General features: G+C 45.8%; 1 protein-coding gene across 4 annotated transcripts in view; it reads right to left on the bottom strand.

Moving 5' to 3' along the window:
- Nucleotides 1-21,721, bottom strand: part of pacs1 (phosphofurin acidic cluster sorting protein 1) — a 70,237-nt gene extending 48,516 nt beyond the window's left edge. For 2 of the 4 annotated variants that reach the window (XM_030430696.1, XM_030430697.1), the window contains exon 1: nt 16,529-17,141. In XM_030430696.1, coding sequence (XP_030286556.1) covers nt 16,529-16,683 — 155 coding nt within the window. In that variant the 5' untranslated portion in view covers nt 16,684-17,141. Of the gene's footprint in view, nt 1-14,796; nt 14,846-16,528; nt 17,142-21,430 lie in introns of those variants that run through there. The other 2 variants (XM_030430698.1, XM_030430700.1) reach the window with 2 other exon arrangements.
- Between the last annotated feature and the right edge of the window lie 981 nt (nt 21,722-22,702).

The following is a 22,702-nucleotide window of genomic DNA, read 5'->3' as shown; positions in this document are numbered from 1 at the left end:
TGTTGTTATACTGAGCTATCTAGTGAGCGTATTGGTACGTGGGCGGCGGCTGCCTCGTTTTAGAAGGCGATGAGAGTTAAAATGCAACGTGTGTGAGCGAGCGTGTTTGTGCGCTCGCGAGCCATTAATCAAATCCCTGGAGAAACTCAAAAAAAAAAAGAAATTGAGGGGAGGTAAACAACAATCGGGGGCGGGAAAAAAAAAGCGTTTTTCCCGGACAGATCGGTGGTTTCGGCGCCGAGGAACTGCAGCGGGAAAAAACCTCAAACGGCATTCTCAGGGCGCAACGACACAAGAGAGAGGGTGAGACGGGAAGGCAGCGGAGGGCAAACAGGTGAGAGAGAGAGAGAGTGAAAGGCGAACATTACAGAGGTGTGTTGGCAAGAAAAGGCAAGTCACTCGTGAGGCTGAATAAATAAAGAAATATATACGAGTGTGTGTGTGTGTTGCTGCGTGTTTCCCTCGGGCTAGTGTTGCCATCTGCACACTGACATGTAGCTCTGCTCTACATCTGGACTGGAGGAGAAATGCATTAAAAAAAAAAAAAAAAAAAAAAAAAAAACAGGCTCGGTGATCACACGCTACAAACGCACAACCACACAGTCACACACTTATCAGTCCGTTACGTAACCCTTTGAACAAACGGCTCGCGGGGGAAAAAAAAAAACACGAGGGTGAGAGTGTTTCACTCAGCAGTGGTGATAAGTAGCACCCTGTGGCAGGAAGTCGATCTGTGACACAAAGAGGGGGATCAAGACGCAGGTTGATGCAGATCATATGGTGCCTTCAAGACAAAAGCAAAACGCACAACAGAAACGTAACGATGCTCGATGGCACTACGTTTGATTTTTTTTTTACGAACTTGATGCCAAAGATCAAATCAGGGGAAAGCAGGGACTTCCAACACCATTGTTTCTGTATTTCCAGCCAAAAGTACCTACATCTCACACCACACTGTGATTTCCACTTCAAAAACAGCAACAGTGACACAACTGTAGGGCAGAAACAATCAACGGATATGTTCCATTTCAGACTTTCAGGGACTTTCGTGGGATGGCTGTGTAACGATCATGTTCTCATTTGTCTTTGGCGAGAAAATCCCCAGACTCCCTCATATGAAAATGCTAAACTTTGAGACGAACCTGTTCGATCGGCTAACCTCACACCTTTAACCTTCGCGTATGGGTTCGTTCCAGCGATGTAGGTGTGAAGTGGCATTTATAACAAGACGCCTGTTGAGATGCATTTAGCAGCAGGTGTGAATTGGTGGGTTTTGAAGCCGACCGCTTGCGATTACATCGCTCAGAACGGATGCTAAAAACAAATGTGAAAAGTCTCCATGGCACCTCGTGGTGTAACGTCGCTTTACTTACACTTTTATACATTTAACTCCAGTATCATCAGTCAGATTCCCACCCATAGAGTCTGCACAGGTTGACTAGAAAATGCTTTAGACATGTGGATCTTATAACATATTTGGTTACCACATCTAGAAAAGGTTTTGTTGGACGAATTTGAGCCATTATCTTATTGTTCCCAGAGACTGCTGTCCACCCAAGTCATTCGTTCCAGTGCTGTCCGCAGATACCCAAATATTGAATAGAGTTTTGACTAGACCTTGAACCAACTTTTATACATGTGTGCGAAGGCACTGAGTGTGGACAAAAAGCGCAATCAGCATGCGAAACACACTTTCCTTCAGGTCCTGAGTCCAAGAATATAAAGGGTGATTGCTGCCTCGAAGCTGACGAATACCCGCTTGAAATGAGAGTTTTATTAAATCAAGGAAAAGTAGAATGCGGCAAGCACAAAACCACAGAGTCAGAATGAGAAAACACGCCGATAAGGTCTTAGAGGAAGTTGGTTATCACATATCCTTTCAATTTACAAAAGTACGACACCGTCACAATGGCAGCAATGATATTATGTTCAGCCTGAACAAAAGCGACCTCGGACCATCCATACGCTTCTTTTGTGCCACTTTTATCGAGCGTGGGAGGGCACCACACCGAAAACAAGACACCGAAACAACGCGGCTCCCTTGTGTCTGTATGCAGAATTCCCCCCCCCCCCCCAAGAACGAGCATGCGTTGAAGGATTTTCTTTGTGTCGCTAACATGCGTCAACTCCTACACGCAGCAAATTAAGTAGTCATATTGTCCCTCGTGAAAGCAGGAATAGTACACATCGCACCTTTCAGACGACTTCCTGGAATGTATTTTGGGCAGCAGCGTGCGACGAAAATAACCACAACACCTCAAGGCTGAACACAAAGGAGACAAAATGACACTTTTTAAAACCCTTTTGTTCTCTATCTAGTTGCTAAATTTAAAAAAAGGCCAGTGTGAGCTTTAAATTTCAATAAAAATGGCACACCGACGTGCCAGTGCTCTGCTTACCTTTCATTCCCACCCCCCCCCTCTGCTCGGGCCTTTTCATCACATCTCTATTCGCGCCTGACGCGGTCAAGAACGCCGCTCTAATTGCAAAGACTTGGAGCCAAAACGGCGCTCACAATTAAGATACAACGGCATTCGCAATTTGCATTCACCGAAGCGTGGAGCTGCTGCAAAATGACGAAGCAGGGACTGAAAATAGAGTTCATCACAGTCGCGCTGGTACCAAAGTATTGACCGTGGGCGGATCTGCAGCCGCTCAGAGAGCCGTGATGGCACCTCGGCTAGCTCCAGGAAACAATGGCTGCAGAGGTGAGGGGGCGCTTGGTGGCGGATCCATCACAGCTGGTCATGAGGGGAGAGATGTGACTGTGGGGCAGAGGCGTAATGGTGGCAGTGGGAGGAACGGGGCCGGCGGGGGACGGTGGATCAGAGGGTTGAGTTATAGACGAGTCTGGGACAGAACCCGGGACAAAAGAGCTTAGAGCCAGCGTCAACTGTGCGGCGTGAGCTCAGTGGGGAGAGAGGGGGATAAAGGGGAGACAAATGGGGAAGGTGAAATGACAAGAAGAAGGGGGGAAAGAAGCAGGAGAGATGAATAAAGCGGAGGGGGGGGAGGTAGAAGGAAGCATGTGGCAGAGTCTAATTCCTCCATCGGATCACATCTCGCACTCGCATCGCCGCCTCGTGCCACAGCTGCTCCCCTACCCGTTCACCTGATCACTCCGGCTTTGATGTCCTCCCCTTTTTTTCCCTAACAAAGCCTCCCCCCCTTCCTCTCACCTTCATCCACCCATTTTCAATCCTTTCTTCCCCCTGCTCTCATCTCGCCCTCCCTTCTTCTCCTTGACTCCTCACAGCGGAGGGCCCCCTCGTCTCGTCACCCTCCGCCCGTCTCGTTTCATGATTCATGCACGATGTGCGCGTTTTTGTCTCCCGGTTTTTTACCTTCGCTTGACATTCCGTCTGAAGGGCCATTTTGTTATCGCTCCATTATTCAGCGCGACACGGCCTTTGATTCTGCCCTGAGAGACCGCTTTAGACGGATTTCCCATTTGCTCTCATGTCGTTTTACAGATACGTTAGCCGGCGTACGTTAAGCGTAATTGAGCAGGTTCACAGACAAAAGGCAGCGCATCGGCTGCTGTTTATGCAAAGATGCTGCGTAAATAATTAATAACGCGCAACTAGGTGTCCTGGTGAAGGGGTTCAGTATCTTGCCCAAGGACACTCTGACATGCAGACCAGGGGAATCGAACCAGCGACCTTCCGATAACAAGACGCTGACTCTACCCCTGAGCACAGGGGTCAAGATTACATTTGCTATCAACATTATATTGTCAAGTTTAGGCCTTCTACAGGTGGCTAATGTTTCCTTACAGGTGAAACATGGATAGCTAAGCTGGTTGGCTTAAGTTTGCAACCTAGCCAAGTTAGCGAAGTTGTTAGCTGCCTAATTTGAGACCTCCCACTTTATTTCTAATGTTTACAATATCTTCTTCCAAGGAACAGGCTTTTATCTGAAGATTAAAAGAGAGGAGAAATAGATGCTTTTAGACATAAACTGCTGTCGACAACCATGTTTAAGATGTCCCCATTTGTCCGACCGGCACAATTAGACAGATTAAACCTTTAACGCTCAACCAAAGGCTCAAATTGCGTTGACCGCTTCTCAAACCAAGACACTTTAAAATCGATGACAACCTCTGAGACGGTCTGGAACCAGGCTAGCGTCACCCTTCGCTCCCTCATTTTCTTTGCTCTGCTGCCCTGAAGACTTCTGAACCCTCGCTCTCCCTCCTTTCCCCATTTCGTTCCTCCTCTCGTCTTCCTCCTCCTCCTCCTTTCTCTGCTCGGCCTCTGCAGAGAGAGCAACAGTCACCCGGCTGTCATGAGCTGACACTTGGCCCCCTGAAGCAAGAGCACCCTGTCAGGACGCATACACACATACAGTATGCGCGTTAGTCGATGCGAGGCGCGAGGTGAGGCGAGACGGTTTTGCACTCGGCGCAGGGGGGGGGGGAGACAAGCACCATTTAAATGCAAGGTCAGCCAGGACGCCGATGTGAGGGCTGCCAAACACATAAAGAAAACGACTCCGCTTAAAAAAAAGAGAGAAAAAAAAAAGGCAGCAGTGAACAACGCAGCGAGGACAAACAACCGACGCGCACACAAACCAATGCACACACACACGCACACACACACACACACACACTCAACCGCTATTTGCCATAATGTGCAGGTGAGACGGGCCAGAATCGAGTGCCGCGGTGAGGACACTTAAAAGCAGCAATCAATGTGGGAACAGACACGGGGAAAAAATAACATTTACCGCAGGAGCAAGGTGAGGCAAGACACCGCTGCGGTGAAAATCACACCATGCACGCGTCGTGAACACACACAAATATATGTTCTTTTTTTTTCATGACATTAAGAGCACGAACACACGGGGTTAAAACACAAAAACACTCCTATGTGGCGGGAGATCTAGTCGAGGCCAGACGAGAGGATCAAGTACACATACCGGTGGCGGTACAAAATAACACGCCTGCCCCCGTTTGATGACAGGTCGCGGCCAAGCTGCAGATTCAAGAGCAGCGAAAGGTGATGAAAACACCGCTGCTTGAGATCTCTACTATTCTTTCCTTCGAGAAGGTGGCTGTGGACGGCAGAAGGACATAAAATGGACCTCTGTGGATGACTAAAATGTTACATACCTTGAGGAAATGTTAACGCACGGAGTAAGAAAAAGGTTGTGCAAACGCCGACTCGCCTTTGCCGCTCAGCAAGACGAACGTTATCTAACCACGACCCATTCCAGACGGGCGTCAGACGCCGCACACAACAGCAGTTTTCAGCGTGATGAGGAAGGATTTCACAAGTCTGGACGATTATCACAGCAACGTTCATTCTCATCACTCACCTCGACAGTGGAGAGATAAACTGCTGACCCTCTTTCATGTCAGAAAGGAACTTGTGGTCGCACATCTGTGATTTGCATTGCTTTTATAGATGATGCTGCGTTATTTGGTAGTAAAAGCGGGGCCAGAAATAACACAAAGCATTGATCATGTTCATTTCTTTTGCAGACCGGGTGGACAGAGTGAGCCTGTTCACCTGTCGGCGCTGCCTTTGTCAACATGTCTTGCTACTGATAACATGAGTTGTGTTACATTCCACCTGGTGACCAGATATTTGCATGTGTATTTGTGTTCTAAAACACAAAACCACAAAAATAAAGAAGTTAAAACCAAGAAAGCAGAGCCGGATTTAACTTTCTTTTGGCCACAGCCCACTGCATCAATGCAAATGTTACTGAAATGAATGGGACTGCTTCTTTTTTAGGCTAATGTTGAGCCTTAAACAAAACCTCTACATGCTTGAAATGTTTGGAACTAGAGCTGCGACGATTAGTCGATCAAAGGAAAGTGGCTATTTTGATGATCAGTGAATTGTTGATGTCATTTTTCAAGCAAAAAATGTCAAACTTTTGCTGGTTTCAGCTTTTTAAATGTGGGTATTTGCCGTTTTTCTTACTCTTTGCTATAATGAATGTAGAGTCTTTCGGTCTTTGTACGCTGGCTGGACATATGAAGCAGCTTGAAAGACGTTTGTTCGGGCCTTAGTTGGAACCTGCTTCTTCTGTTGAAACGAGTTGGACCGACCTACAAGCTTTCTTAATTCACACGTCGACATTTTGCCCAGCTTTGGGATCCGTCAGCCGCCGTGACCTACAGTTCAGAGGCCTATACGCTTGCTGGAAGTGCCTTTTCCGGTCGAACAGCTTCTAACCTTCACCTTTCTGACACCCATTTTGGCTCTGTAACTTTCCAAAACCAGCAATCTTACAATGACACCCACTTTTCTGATACCTTACATAACTATTGGCAGCACTTTCTGTGAGTAACCAAGTTCAACACTATAAATGCCTTCCAGAGGAGACAATCTGAAAATGTGCACCGTTACTCCCATATTTAAAATGATATTGGGTCTCTCTTCTCTTCATGATGGCATGTGTTTTAATCTGCCTTCCTGTGCAGCCGCCCAGAACAAACATGAGTACCTGAATATTACTTTTGTGGAGTCAGTTTAGGGACTCTCTTCCCATTCAGGTGCCAAAAAAATTGCAACAGTCCACTTAATGCAGCAGCGTGAACGTGTTCCGATTCCCCCGACCCACGTAAAACAAATTCACACCCTCCCAGGCAGAGACAGAGGTGTCTCGTGTGTGACCTCTTGTTCTTTTGGCTTTCTTTTTCTGCATGCTTTCCATCATCTCTCTCTCTCTCTCTCCCCTCCCTCTCTTTATCTCTTCCCGTCTTGCTCTACTTCCCACAGCCACAGGCAAGGACAAGCTGAGGCCTGCTACTTCCTAAGGAGGGCAGAATCAACCTTTACACATACACACACACACACACACACACACACACACACACACACACACATATATATCAGCAAACACTGTCAAAGTCTATCACATATGTTAACAAAAAAAAAAAGACGAGTGTGTGTGTGTGTGTGTGTGTGTGTGTGTATGTGTGTGTGTGTGTGTGTGTGTGTGTGTGTGTGTGCGTGACAAATTGGGGTGAGCACATGTTGCAACATTTGTCGAGTTGGCTTGTTCGGTGGCAAGTTTGCTAATCGTGTAAGTTGCTGGTTTGCACTTTGTTATCCAGAGCACAGGGCTGTTGTCCGGCCTGCGAGACTGAGCATGTGACCTACAGTCTGTGTGTGTGTGTGTGTGTGTGTGTGTGTGTGTGTGTGTGTGTGTGTGTGTGTGAGCGGGAGAGGAGATAAGATAAATGGAAAATGCTTGCTTACAGGCCTCCTCTCTGTGTCCAAGTTTCATCAAATATGTGCGAGAGTCCCTTCGATTAGGAGGACGTAAGAGGAATCTTCTTTTTGTCGTCACGCGCAGCACAAGTGCACACGTATAACATAATTGACCCTTCATTAAAGCGATTACAGATTAACGAGCCAAGCAGCCGCCTAATCCAGTTTGGCTCGAGGTGGGGAGACAATGCCATCGGAGCTCGCTGTCCACCACCGCAAGCGGACAGCCGCGGAGACCGCTCTCTGAATGGGCAATCGAATTAGGCTCCTGGTTATCGGCCAATCAGAGCGGCTCCTGCATTGATACGGCCATCATACTGGGCAAAGAGTATCAGAGTGACAGAATGAGTCTCTTACTTAATTGCAGACTTTGTTTCCCTTTGTTTTCTTTTGCTTTTTTTCTTTCTTTTGTGCAAGTCTCGCCACTCGGTAGCCATCTTGGCCACGCCCTTGGGCAGCTATTCCAGGCTAACGAGACCAGGCCCCTATCTGAATTAACTGGCAGGGAGCCAGAACTTTACTTTAAACAGTCACTTGGACATTAAACTGCATGTTTCCCCGCAGGTTACACTCCTACTACACGTGCGCATGGTTCCATGAGATCCGCTTGTCTCACCAGATCACTTGAACAAATCCGAGCTAAATGTCTAATCTTTCAATAACCTCCCATTGCCTGGTAATCCTGTGCACATCCTCAACTTTCATGCTTATTAGAAGTCAATCTGCAGCTGTTGTGAGTATCGCTTGTGTTGCTGCAACAACGCAATTGGCATCTCTCCCGGTATGAAGCTCACATAAATTGGCTTTCGGGGGAAAGGGTCGGAACGTGCGTCATACAACCGACATCTCTGGCGTCAAAGACTTTTCTATTCAAAACGCTTCAAGTGGTTTTTTCGAGCTTTGTTGTCAAGAGTAAGACGAGACGATCAATACAACTCATTGGACACACAAAATATGAGGGTGAAACTAGGAGGCAGTTAGCTTAGCTTAGCGTAAAGACTGGAAACAGGCAGAAAACAACTGACCTGGCTCTGCTAAGCTAAGCTAAGCTAATCGCGCGCTGCCTTTAGCTTCGTATTTCGCATACAAACATGGGAATAGTGCTGATCCACTCATCTGACTCTCTGCAAGAAAATGAATAAACACAAACATAAACATAAAACAGTATTCATTGTGTTTATGCTAAGCTAACCGTCTCGTGGAAAGCTGTACGTTTACTGTACACACATCAAAATGAGTAAATTCATTAGAATGTGGACTGTTTTTACAAAAAGCCTTTGCTTTCATTTATTGATTTAGAAACAGTGACAGTGTCCAGGTTCGACGTTACTGCATTAGCTTGTGTAACAGCTCAAAAATATAATTATGTATTGAAAGGTTTTAGCAGCTGTCAGTCTTTGAACACTATTATCTCATCACTGTCAAACAGAAGAACTCCGGCACGCTGTCTCGCTGACTTACTATCCAGTTGTAGAGACAAGAATAATGTACAGCTCCTTATTCAAAGATGGATGCTGTTTATATCTTCCAATCAGACGACCAAAGAAATTACATTCGTTGGTCAATGTTAAATGGTGAGAAGACACATGAATGCACCAAATACAGCAGCACGACATTCAAACGCCAACAATTAGAAAACAAATTAATAACTCATACTTCAACGTCAACAAAAAACAGTCTGAGCCAACTGATACAAAAATAAATAAATATCATTAAATCATTGTCGGTAATCCTTAAGCACAGGCGCCGTGTCAAGGTCAATCTGTGTTAAGTGCATTACAAGCTCTTGTTATCACCACACAGGTGAAACTGTGTAACCTGAGCCGGAGAGGATTACAGCGGTGCACACGCATTATTTGCATGGACATGAGGACATACAGTAGCAGCACGGAGGCACAAATGCTGCCGCTGTTGTGCTGTTCATGCCCCCGAGTGATATCCTCCCTGGGTGCTTTAGAAAATGTGCAAAATGCAAAACAAATCTCAGGTGCGCGTCGACTTCGACTTTAATTTTTCCATCGCGTGTTTCCCTCTGAGCACGTTTCAGACGAGATTATGTAGGAAACGCTAGTCACAGCACAACGTCCAGGGTGAGCGCGAATGTACCTGTTGTCAGCACGATTTCCCTCACAGCGTGTCCTTTTATGTAACTGAGCGCCACAGCGTCCTTGTTTATAACACATCAGATGTAAGCGAGGCATATGTCGGTGACATCGGCCGTGAAGAGGTGTCACTACACCTTAGAAATGAAAATCTGGGTGTGTGTGTGTGTGTGTGTGTGTGTGTGTGTGTGTGTGTGTGGTTGTGTGCTAGCTGCCAGATGGGAGTCTATGATTCCACAGCAGGGGCATCGCTGCCAGGAGACATAAGCTTTCCAAAACACACACAAACCTCACAAAGGCCTCCTCAGACCACAGCAGTGTTATAGCCCCAATCAGCCACAGAATCTAAACTACATCAGCAACAGTGGCAGAAGCAGGAGGAGGAGGAGGGGGAGGAGGAGGAGGAGGAGGACAGCTCAGCTTCACTACCTATATCCCTCTCTGAAACACTATGTGAGAGAAATGACAACCAGCCGCCCGCCGGATGATTTCTCTTTGTCTGTACTCACTTTGTCACATAGCCGCTCATCACTGTGAGGCTCCTTTCTCTTACAAAATCCAAACCGGCTTCTACAGTACAGTACAGACGGTGGCTGTCATTGGCCTGAATCCGAGGCGGTATTTTTTTCCTGGAAATTATGTCTGAAAGAGTGTTGTTTCTAATATATCAGTGAGGGCTAGTGCTGCATGAAAGGTTGTTTTTAGCCTTAATGTTGCTAGGCGGAACGTTTCTACAAGTAGCCCGAGGAAAAACTAAAAAAGGTCCACCGTTCTGTTGTCATAATAGCAGGTGAGCTGCATGTGATGCAAGTTGTCATCAATTATGCAGCTGATTTAAACCAAAGACTACGACAACCAGATGCACACACACGTTTGTAGGCCTACATTAAAGTAGGAGAGGTCGCATCGCAGTCAGTGCATTTACACGAGGGATGTAATACTAGAGAGCATCTCTCCGTCTGTCTGTTTGCCTGCAAAGTACAGATTCAAATAAATAAACGCATAAAACACTGTGCAAGTAAACTATATGTGTGGGAAACACTGGAACATATAACTCACCAGACTGCATCCACAGGTGTTAAAAGTTGTTTTACAAGCCCTAACATTCTGAATTAGACTTTTTTCCAGAGATAATAATGTAAGTAGCAAAGGAGTGAGTCCTCTCACTTCCTTATCGTCTATTTTGAGACTTGCACATACGCAGTCAGACAGCCGGCAAGCATATGATTCTGACATGAAGGCCACTGACAAGGTTACGGTGGTTTCATATCTTTTACTTCAGTGTCCCTTTCAAACTTAACGCCGACCAAATGATGTTCAAATGCTGCTTGAGGGGAGACCGATGGACCATTCACATGCCAATATCCTACGCTACGAATTTATAGCAGTTATACAACTGAAGATAAAAGACAGATGCAAATAGGTGTGTATGGGATTTAAGTCTCCGAGGTTCTGACACCTCAGGTAAAGTCTAATAACTACAAAATAGGTACATTTCGGACAAGTGAAAACAAATTGAAAGCATATCCAAGTGTCTTTACAACAGAAATGGACCAGGGAACAAAACATCAGCCAACACCTGTTTTAGTGCTGAAAAAGAAAAGACAAGTTAAACATGAGATTTGATTGGATGATGACTATACCGGAGCAGTATCATCTTCAGGAAACTTTCCCCAAGTGTTTTGCATCATCGCAAACGACTTATAAAAACAGGGTTGTGGTCTTGTATTCAGACCAGTACTGCCACAAACATTTACAATTTGTCTGAGCGGCAACCAAAGCAACCAGATGGGTCGAATTTGAATCAGCGCTCGACAAATAAAAGCTTCAAAGTCTGACACCAAAACTGATACTTTCCTCTCGACTTGTTTGCAAGCCTCCAAAACAGACAATGTTGTTGCGAATCCTATTCTTAGGGAGGTCTATTGAGGAGCATGTGTGCCACTGTTTCGGCAATACAGCACTGAAAGACACACCAGCGAAATCCTTTTTAGTGGGTTAGCAGCTTTGTGAAGCACGGTGAGAGGTTTCGCTGCACGCTTTTTTTTTTTTTTTTCCCTCTTTTTACAGCCTGCCAGCCTTCAAGCTGCTGAGAGAAACAAGACAACGATTGCTACCAGTTGGCCATTTCAACTGCAATATCATTTCTATGACTAACACTAATTAAAAAAACCTTAATCTTTCCAAAGCGAATGGATAAACAGATAGTTAAAAGGCAATGTCGGGCACGGGTGTCATCACCTCCCCTCTCTCTCTCCCGAGGCTTGTGGTTGGCCATCTTGTAGCAGAAATAGTAAATAATCATGGAAAGCAAGGGTGAGGTGGAGGAGGAGGTGGTTTGCACTTCACTGTCTATCTCCCTTCATCTCCAGCTCTCTGAGCCGCGGAGGAAACTTCAGACCTCTCGGCCACTCGGCTGTGCGGAAGAACGAGCAGCGCCAAGGCAAGTGGGGGAAGCCAAAGCCTTAAGTCTTAATGAACACCACAACTCCATCTGTGTGTGTGTGTGTGTGTGTGTGTGTGTGTGTGTGTGTGTGTGTGTGTGTGTGTGTGTGTGTGTGCATGTATGCGATAGCCTTTTGGCGCGCTCTCCGCTTCTTTCCATTTGCGTTGCGCTCAGCAGCCGAGGTTCAGGGGGCAGGGTGGATAAAGTAACGCTGACACAGTGCCGTACCACTATTGTGTAGCAGGGCAATTATGGCAAACGAGTCTAACAAATGCACAATGTATAATTTAGAACATCCTGCATTTCTGCACTGCGCCGCTTCATACCGACAGTATTCATTACCAGGCCAGTGGATAAGCATTTATTGTTAATGCAATGACCCTGCTGTTCTCATTTATTTAAACGTTTATTTTTAGCTGTGAATTGCTAGGCTTTGGGCTAATGCTCTTTTGTAGAACATACAAAGAAATGGCCGGATTATAAACACAAGTTGCAACTGCATTAACCCACTCAACCAAGAGAGGGGAGCTCTCTTGTCATGGCTGTTTCTTTGATTACATGTGAGGATCCAGTGGCTGAAAACCAGAATCGAAAAGAAGTTAGAGAACATTCAAAAACAGAAATGCTCTTCTAATCATCCTGTGCGGCGATTTATCCCACAACTTCCCCGGGGAGGGTCATGTCCTCTCTGATCTACAAGATCAGATACAGTCCAAAGTTGAAATCACAGTGAGCTGCGCTGGATAAGAGTATGAGGAATAGAAAATCTTCAAGAAATTCTTTCTGCTTCCAGTCTTTATGCTACGCTATGCTATGCCAATACTCAATCCACAGACTAGATCCTTTAAGTTACTGTGAACATATGATCCTGTCTGGAGCAGCTGAACACTTGTGGCATAGCAGGGATACTTTGAGAAGGGATCCCATTTTTAAAAACAAGTCCATTTTTAGATGTGACGACAGCAGGAAGCGACTGCTAGCTTGTAATAAATGGCGGCCCCTGAAGAGGTTAGCGCGGATGTTGCCATAGCAGCAGTTTAATCCGGACTGGACAACATTTCGTTCATTAAAAGAAGAGAGAAGACTATCACTGGAGGCTCTTATTAATAGAAAAGATGTTTTCGCTCTTCTCACCACCAGCTTAGGTAAGAGTTTGATGGAGCTGGTGGAGCTCTCCTACCGTTGATCTGATTGGTTGTTAGTGTGTGATAGACGATTACAGACAGAAGGTTCACATGCCATGCAACGAGTATTTGATGAACAATTTCAAGTAGCGCGCCCAACACTCGTTGAAGAAGTAGATGAAGCTTCATCTTAAGCGTCTCCCCCCCCCCCCCCACTCAAGGCTCGGAAGCTACACTGAAGCTTAGCATCCATCGATGGACCTGAGTCATGGGACTTTCCACTCAGCTCTTTAAGGAAACCTTTAATAATGCAAAGGGGGCGAGCTCTGCGACAGGGCCCATTCCTGGAATACCTAACGCAGGGCAACTGCAGAGGGAGGCCTCAGCTAAACTCGGCCTGATGCTGGAATCCAAACCATTTTCGGTGTGAGCGCCGTTGACATTCCACCCGACAGTAACACTAAATACACCTGAGAGCTGCTAATCTTTATTCACTACAGCCTCTATATATGAGCCGGGTGAGGATTTTCGGAGCCTGGCAGAACGGATACTGTACTCGACGGTGGGATTATTTGGCTGCCGGAAAATGAAGGTTTCATCCCCCGAGGTGAGGGAGGAGAGGCGATGAAGCGAGCGGAGGTGATAGTGCCAAGCACCCGTATATATGCGTGTTGATGACGTTTGGGAAACCAGGCGAGACGTTGGAGAGAGGAATCACCCTCTACAGCCGCTGCGAAAGGGCTGGTTTGGAGCCAGCGGAATGATTTATTCTGCTCTAGTAAAGAATAGAATAGAAGGTCAGGAAGGCTGAAAACAGGATTGACCCCAGAGGCGCTCACGCCGCGTTGACGGACACGGAGGAAAGGTGGAGCTGATTTCAGATGACTGTGCTTCAAAAACAAGTGTCTGCGGTACCCTGGTTACTTGAGGACACACGCAGTGAACTTGCAAAAGATTTGAGTCATGCCTGCTCAAAACGTGATATCATCTCTCACCCTTGAATATTTCCTGTCACTCCCCGCTGAATATGACCAAAAACGCCACAGACACAAACAGACTGGGGTTGATTTGTTCAGTCTTTTTCCACGTTTAGCTACAAATTGGGTCTCGGGACTGAGTGCATGTTTGTGCCTGCCGGGGGTAAATTCAATCCACAGCGCTGCGTAAACAGCATAACAAGTGGCATTTTTTTTTTTTTTGGGTAGGCAGGAAGAGGTTAGTGCAACAACACCTCGGCGAGAGGAGGGGAAGTTCAGAGCCGCTCTTGCAGCAACAAAGATTAAGCAACGTGAAGCAAACACTCGGCTGCCTGCAGAGCTTCATCAACACCGAATTTCTCCTCCAGCCGCGGAAGACGGTGCCACGGATTAGCTGTCACCCACGTTTCTGAAGACCTTCCTCCTGCCTCTGTCTGCGAGAAATCCTATTTAAATGTAGATGACAGAGCCACCGCTTCTTCTCCTGTCTCCCGGTCTCATCCTCTCTCCATCCCTCCCCCCCCCCGCCTCTTTTTCTGGCTCTGCGAGTGTGTCTCTGCTGCTGCAACTGCAGTGAAATCGAAGATATTTGACGGACCGTGACGGCTGCTGAAAAAAGGCCCGAAAATAAATAAATAAATTTTAAAAAAACATCCACAAATCACATTTTGGAGGCACGGAACGCCAAAAATACTCGAGAATGGGCCGCGGATATTAGCGCGCAAACACAAAGACGGTAATAATCCAGAAAGGAAAAAGGTCAGGGGGAAGCTATTTAGGCTAAACAATGGATGTTTTATTCATGCCAGCTCTTCCAAAATATAGATCCAGGACTGCATCACTTATTCACAAGCACCACGGCGTGCGCTCGGTTGCACACAAACGCAGCGGCAAAATGTTAAGAAGCAAAAAACGTACCCTTGAGGCTTTGCTCGGGAACCAGTAAAGCCCCCAAAGCGTTTGAGAAAGCAGCATTAAGATGTCAGCGTGTGAGCCTGGTATGACGCTTTCACCAGGAGGTTTTATTATTCCCACTAATTGCTTTCCGCAAACATGAACATCTGAGCTCATCTGGAGGGGGCTGCAGTTCAGTCTTTCGGACGAGAAAAGACGATACAATTTAAAGGGGGAGTTCACAAAAAATGGTGATGGACAGTCAGGTGAGGTTTTGTAGTCCGCAGAACATTTCTGCAGCTGTAAAGACGTTATTTACACCTTTTTTTTTAAGCTTGAATCTTTTTGTAGTCGCTAAGCTAAAAGCATAAGCACGTACCACGCCTGAACTGGGTGCACAAGCTTGAATGTGTACCGAGTTTGTGAAAACGTCTTTTCAAACTAATCTGGATCCTCTCCGGGCTTCAGGAGACTTGGATTACGCTGGACGAGCCGTATGGAGTCATTTTATGTTTTCCCAAGGTGTATTTTTACGCTTTAAAACGAGTCCCCATCTGCTTCAGTTGTTCCGAGTTTTGTTGTGAATCTCCAGAAAGATTTTGCGGACTCCAAAACTTCACCAGACAGTAAATTGCCCATTGGGTGAGGACACAATGACTGAATTATCATTTTTAGGGGGAACTTGTCCATTAAGGGCGAACTTTACATTAAATTGTATTGGTAAGTCACGGCTTCACCAGCTTGGTTTAACCGATCAACACTGAAACATGACGTGTTTCCTTCTAAAACAATAAAAAATGAATCAATTCTCCAAACAAAATGTCTTTTCTTCGCTACTTTTCCATCCATCAGCAGCTCTCGCTCTTGTATACTCAGCCGGGGTTGTGAATCACATGAGCGGCACATCAGTCACGGCGGTTAACCTTTGACCTTGACTCGCGCTCATGACCGCGGTTATTACTACGGCATCATAAACACAAGGGAGGGAGAGACAGACGCGCACCTACAGGCGAAACGCATCCAACGTGTGTCCTCTCAGGTCGCACCAGCAGCACACGCCAGCCGGCTGACTCGCCTTTTTACTGCCTCTCAGTCAAACAAAGACGCCTGCCTTGAGTGTCTTTGTTTGGGAAGTGAGCTGAGGTGGATAAGGTGTCTTCGCCTGGCGTGCCCTTGCTGCATTGTCCACACTGAACACACACACACACACACACAGCCAATGCAACAAGCAAGACATATGATGAAGAATGACTCATTTGTGCCTGTATATCACAGCGCCTTGATGTCACGGCGGTGCCACATATGGAGACAAAATGCCCTTCAGCCCAGCGGGTTCATCAATATGTGTTTCTGCATTGATCAGGTGCAACTGAGGCTATCTGGGAAAGGCTGCAGCTGCCCTGACACAAATCAGTACGCCAGATAACCAGAGGGCACGCTGGTCCTATCTATAACACCATCTACTGAGCGAGGATTATTATTAGATGGTCAAAAATGGGTCACAACAGGTAAATATCCCAATTAGAGGAGAGAAAATGTTAATGATTCTCTTAAACGTGACCTTCTCGTGTGTTAATATTACACCAACAGCTCCAAATCCTCTCACATGAGGTGATAAGACTCGCAAATAGGCACCCGTGGGTGTTAAATTCCCCAGTGTAAACACCCTGACCAGACTGGCTCGTTTCCCATCCAACAACAGAGCATTCAAAAAAATGAGAAGTCATGCACCCCCCCGGTTCTCCCCCTCACATACCTCGGCACGCAGCTGGGCGAGGAGCGGTCCACCTCCCAGGTGGCGTACAGGTTCATGTGGACCGGCCGGTTGGAGGTGATGCTGACCGGCTTGGAGGGCTGCATGTGCGGCGAGGGGACGCCCCCAGTCCGCGGGAGCCCTCCTCGCTCCGACATCCTGGAGGCTGCGAGGAGAAAACACGGGCTTTCACGCGGAGCTCGAGGGAGGAATACCCGTAGTAGCCTGTCTTCTCCGTGCGAATGTGTGTTGTCCCTTTCTCAGCGCCTCCTCCTCCTCCTCCGGCTTCCTTTAGCTTATTTTTTTTTCAGGCTCCTGCTGCTGCAAACGCGTAAAAACACTGCGGGCGGAAAGTTGATCCGTTCCGCTGCTACTCGCCGCCCGGTAGTGGACACATCGCAGTCACCGTAGACAGGCGGTGAGTCCCCCTCCCCGCGGCCGGTCCGTGTGTGTGTGTGTTTGTGTCCCCACACCTCTCTCCGCCTCAACTTCACGGCAGCTCGGCGTGTGTTGGTCGGTGTTTATCGGTGCAGGAAGCGGAAATTTCTCTCGCCGAAGTCGCACAATGAGCAGCGAGCAGCGAGCTACGCCTCTTCAGAGAGGAGACGTGCTGCGCGGAGAGGCAGGCTGGCCAATGGAGAGCCGAGCTGCTGCTGCTGCTGTGTGTGTGTGTGTGTTTGTGTGTTTCAAGCCTGGTTTCGTTGTATACTCAACATTAGATGGGAATATTATAGTTTCACTTGTATCACACATGTGAATTTGACGCATTTGATTAATAATTTAACATTTAATTTGACTTTAATTCAAGAACACACACACACACATATCATATCACACCATATCCCAACAGAGAGGTGTGGCCATGACGTATTTCTTTGTAGGCTAGTCACCCGGAAGTTAGCATCGCCCTAGCCCCCTCCACATAAAGCTAATGGGGTTTTTAAATTTAAATTTAAATTTCGCCCTAAATAATCTCTAGTAAAAATTGTGAAGCGTGAATTAAATTGCGAGACGTAAAAAGCTAACGTTCGGCTATGAGCAGATTACATTGCTGTTGTTTACTACACAAAAACTATACATGTTTTCTATAAACCGAACTATGTACAAGTTGTAAAATAAGAGTTATTTGGTTTGTAATCAAAGTCGTTGTCCTCGACAACGTCTGTGGTCTCATTTTGCCACCTGTTAGCAACCGCTAATCGAGTGCTTGATAATTCAGTTGGGGGGAAATTAATGATGTATTTTATGTCATAGAACAAAACGTGTAAATAGCGTAACCACAGACCTTATTTCAGGCATTTAACAAAAAATACATTGACTCCGAGATGACGGAACCAGAAGTGCAAATATGCTAACTGATTTCCGGGTCAGAGTAATCGCTAAAGGCTGTTAACTGGGTTTACCACAGTTAGCCATGCAGCTAGCAGTCCAGGACGGGAGCTTTTTTCAACTAAAATTCTTACCTATTGCGCCTTTAAGTACAATTTTGAGGTAGTTCACTTGAGTATTTCCATTTTCTTCCAATCCTTTACATTTATTTGATAACTTTAGTTACTTTGCTGATTCAGATTATTCAAGGTTACAACATTCTCCTTTTACATCCTGGATTATTATACTTACCTTGTAAACCTTGTTTACAGTACATGCATAGAACGCTATATCCCTTGTAGCCATGTAAATAAGCTAATTTGAATCTGCGAAGAACAAAGAAAGCAAGAGTTATCTTGTTAACTCTGAGCCCTGATTAACCACTTCCTCTGTGTGATCAAGTAAATATAGACTATTATTTTATCAATTTAAGTCTGGACACCATTACATAAACATAGCAAGTACATGATTAACACCACTTGAACACAATGAAACACACCTTTCCTCCTTACAGTGCAATTAATCAAACAAACCCATTGACCCATCAGTCGCTGCTCTACCCACACACCACCTGCAGAAGTACCCTTTATATGAGTCACAATGCATTTATATTAAACCATTTAAGAGCAAACTTTCTCATTCAGGAAAACAAAACGTATTCTGATCTTTTTTTTTTTTAGTGTGGGTGAATTCGTGGAAAGTCCATAGTTGAAATAATTCCCATTAGTGACACACACACGTGCAAGCTCACACTAACACACACAGAGACACACCTTCCTTCAGCTGCTGAGAGCAGGCAAATGTACGTAGGTGTAAAACCGGTTATAGTCTGTGAATTCAGCTTGCTGTCATTTCATACCATGAGCTTGTTGATCCGTTCCGGAACTATCATGCAATAGGAAACCCCATCTTTTTTATGCTCTGGCGAGACGTTCGCTTTCTTTCTTCCTTTTCTTTCTCTTTTTTGGGTAGATTATGAGGTAAAAATTGGAATATTCATGTTGTTTTGAACTGTAAATTGTGTGAAAACAGGCTTATACATAAAACCAGTGATAAATCTCTGTCTGATTTGTATTTTTCTGCTCCACTTCACCCTTTTCCCCCTGTGAAACAAACATCACGCCGCAGCCCTCCCTGTGTGTTTGACTGCCTAGTGCAGCACGAAACAGGTGCAGCGTTTGCACCCTCAGGTGACAAAGGCCCGGCTATGATTACAATCTCTGCATCTGATTATGAATCAGACGGCCACCTAATCACTCCACCGACGTCACGACGCGGCTGGCTGCCACCAGTTTGACGCCTCTCTATAGGCAGATTATCACAGCTCTGATCTGGGCCAGCGACAACATCATGCGCTCCAAATGTTGGCGTGCTGCTGCGGCAACCGATTGGCAGCGATGATGCAATGGAAGCAAACGGCTAACAGTGTCGCGCATGTCTGTTTGTATGAACTCTGTAGCCTGCTCCTCACCTCTGTTTGAGGTTAGCGGCCTGAGGCTACATAACTAGCCTACGACTAGCAAAACACACCAGAAACTCTACCCAAGTCGTCTGCCGTTGAGTTGCACTGTGGGTAAGGTGAGGACAAAGGATGCGGTTCTGTCGCATTGTTATGGATTTTTAAAAAAAATTATCTACTGTAAGAACGGCAGTAAATAGTTTGGGTCCGACGGCAAAGGCTCAGTTCTGTGTTTTTTTATTGGTATTTGACGATCTTGGCAGGAGAGTGGCGTACCCAGCCGCTGACCAATGTAAGCCTGGATCGACTCCAGCCCAAGACCCTGCTGCACCGGATGGTGACCCTACAGTGGTTACAGAGGATGGATGGATGGATGGATGGATGGAGGGAGGGCAACTCAACAGTGAACCATCTGCAGAAAGTTGCATAGCGATGCTTTAATAATCGTCTACACATGAAATGAATTAGTGAATGTGCGTCGGTGATAAACTGGCTCGTTAATCCAACTGAATCACAGTAGAGGGGCTCCATATTTGCGCTTGCCAGCAGTTCTGTGATTTTAATAGTGTGCAGCCAGTGTATTATTGCTTTCAGGCCCTGTAGGCTGCAGGTTCAAACCTCTCTAGGAAGTCTTAAAAAACCTCTTGTTGAGATTCTTGTCACAGAGAACAGTAGGCAGTTTAGTTTTCATCCCAGCCAAGCAAAACAGACGCGGACATCTCTGGCAAGCGATCACTCCGTGTTAGACTGAAGGTGTGACAATCAGAGAAATCAGCTGGCCCACTAATGAGCTGGAATTAAAACCATGCACACTCTCTCTTTTGGCTCTCCCCGTCCCTCGCTCCGGATAATCAGCCGGATGACAGAAGCGCAGTGCGAACACCCCCCCCCCACCCCCTGCTCTTTTTAACACGCTTCTCTCCTGCCATTGATAAAGAGATTAGAATCAAGCAGATTAAAAACGTGGTCACGGGATAATCCCGCGGGTTGCTTTTTACACAGCGCCCTAAATCTGCCAGGTCATCAAGTGACACTGCACAGGCTCCAAAGCCAATGTCAGAATCAATTACGTTCAGGCCGCCTCTTACGCAACACAATTAAACCCACAATATGGAGATCTGGTAGTGCTACATTCACACATTTATAAAGTATTATGTCGTCTTAACAGTATGCACAGGACCGGTTTGAATTCCCAGACATTATGGCTTTTATTTTCTTTTTACTGTGTTTATGTGTGGCGGACCCTGCCACCTTTCTAGCTTCAAACAGTGTTCTGGGGACCTGATTGTCCTCTGGGAACAGCTTGTTTATTCAGATATGGAAAAAATACTTATATCTTGCATTATTACCTAATTAATACTGTAAATATGAAAGATTCTCAGTTTGAATTTCTTTCTACATAGTAGCCCTTTAATTTTGAAGGGTTTTCAGCAATCATTTGTTGATATTGCACCTTTAAAACAAAGACTGGCATCAAATCCTCGCATGTGAGAAGCCTGGAAGTAGAGATTTTCATCGGTATTAAAAGGCTGGTCCAGTGAGTCATCGCTTAATCGATCATTCCAGCTCCAACGCGGTATGAATCACCTGCACATTGTGCTTTTAAAACACCGGCCTCTTTTGTGAATGTCATTTTTGCGTCCGCGCCATCTAAAAATCGGGAGAGAATGCGAGGAGATGTTTGAACGCTGATCGCAGGAATGAACAATAGAAAAAAAAAACAACACACTGGATGGAAAAAGGGATGATGGACTCTGTGGGCAGCATCATTATTACAGTCTGTTTCCCGTAGCTTTGCTGAAGCCAAGCCAGTGCTGGCAAACAGAGGTAAGACATGCTTTCTACTGCCAGGAGATGATGTCATACACTCCACAATGGCCACATGTCACACCCACACAAGGTGTCAGTGTGAGATAAATTTGACAGGCTGCTACAATCATCCCAACTCGTCCAACCAGCTCTATAATAATGCCAGTACTGGTGCTGTTATACTTTATAGACAGTAAAAGCTGTGATTCTGGACAGACTCTCTTTCCCTGTGTGTGTGTGTGTGTGTGTGTGTGTGTGTATGTGTGTACCAGTGACCGACAGTCCGAAGCAATACGCTGCAGCAGGCAGTATGTAGGTCACTGTGCTTCCCAGACGGTCAGGTGACTGTCACGTTCCGGGGTCCTCTTCCGCCCTCTAGCCGCAGAAACGTGCACCGCAGCCGGTCGACGCTGCAGCACGGCGCCGTGTCTCTGAAGGAGTCCGCGGGTTTTGCGAGAATTATGAGTCAACACTTGAAAGAAAATGAGGTGTTTGGCCCTTGAAGTCCCTCATGAATGTGGTGCTGCCCCCGACATCTTGGTTTCAGTGGTGGTGGTGACGTCGGTTACCTAGCAACCAAGTTCGTAGACAGGAAATGGCTTGCGCCTGTTTATGAAAATGAAAAACTTGCTCTGACAATAATTTTAACAAACTGTAGAGACTTAATTGCGATATATTTAAAATGTACTTATATATTTTGATGTAAATAACCTCATTTAGGGGGCGAAACGGACGACCGGAAGTTACTTAGGGTACCCCCGCCAAGAAATAGGCCACATAACAGTAAAACATTAAATTCACTTTTAGCTACAAATTAAATGAATAAAATTTAAGACGTTAATTTGTGAGCTTTGTAATTGTTGATGGGCAAATTTTATGACCTTTAGAGAGAGCCAGGCTTGCAGTTTCCCAGTCCTTATGCTAAGCTATGCTAAAGCTAAGCTGTAGCTTTATCTGAAGTGTGATGCAGATATTAACCAGACAATATCAAAAATACTGATAAGTAGGCTTAAAGAATGTCAGTAGGTGGATTTTGTTACCTTTGGAGAGAGCCAGCCTTGCTGTTTTCCAGTTAAATCTTTATGCTAAGCTAGGCTAAACTGCTGTTTGGCCAGATGTAGCTTTATATGAAGTATGCTAATAGACATTAAACAAACAAGATAAAACATAGTGAGCTTTAGTGTCAGTAGGCAGAATTAGTTACTTTGGACAGTCAGGCCTGCTGTGTCTAGTCTCTATGCTAAGCTAGGCTTGTTTGTAGCTTTATAATTAAGTCAAACAGCCATGAGAGGTGTAAATCTAGCTACTGCATCTCTTGGCAAGAGAGTGACTGGTGTATTTCCCCCCCCAAAACACTGGATAATTCCGAACAAGTTGTGGGCCACCAACAAAACTGTAAAATTATTCTGATTACAAGAAAAACAGAATGGTATACATTAATAGATTACTTGTACATATATCTCAGAACAGTATAACATATTTCAAAGGTTTATCGTTGTCTGTAGTTGATAATTCAACTAAGAGCTCCTTCTCCCGTCAGC

The sequence above is a fragment of the Sparus aurata genome, chromosome 10, assembly GCF_900880675.1.
Source record: "Sparus aurata chromosome 10, fSpaAur1.1, whole genome shotgun sequence".
NCBI lineage: Eukaryota > Metazoa > Chordata > Actinopteri > Spariformes > Sparidae > Sparus > Sparus aurata.
Note: the sequence above shows the minus strand (reverse complement) of the source record. Positions and strands in the feature narration are given on the sequence as shown.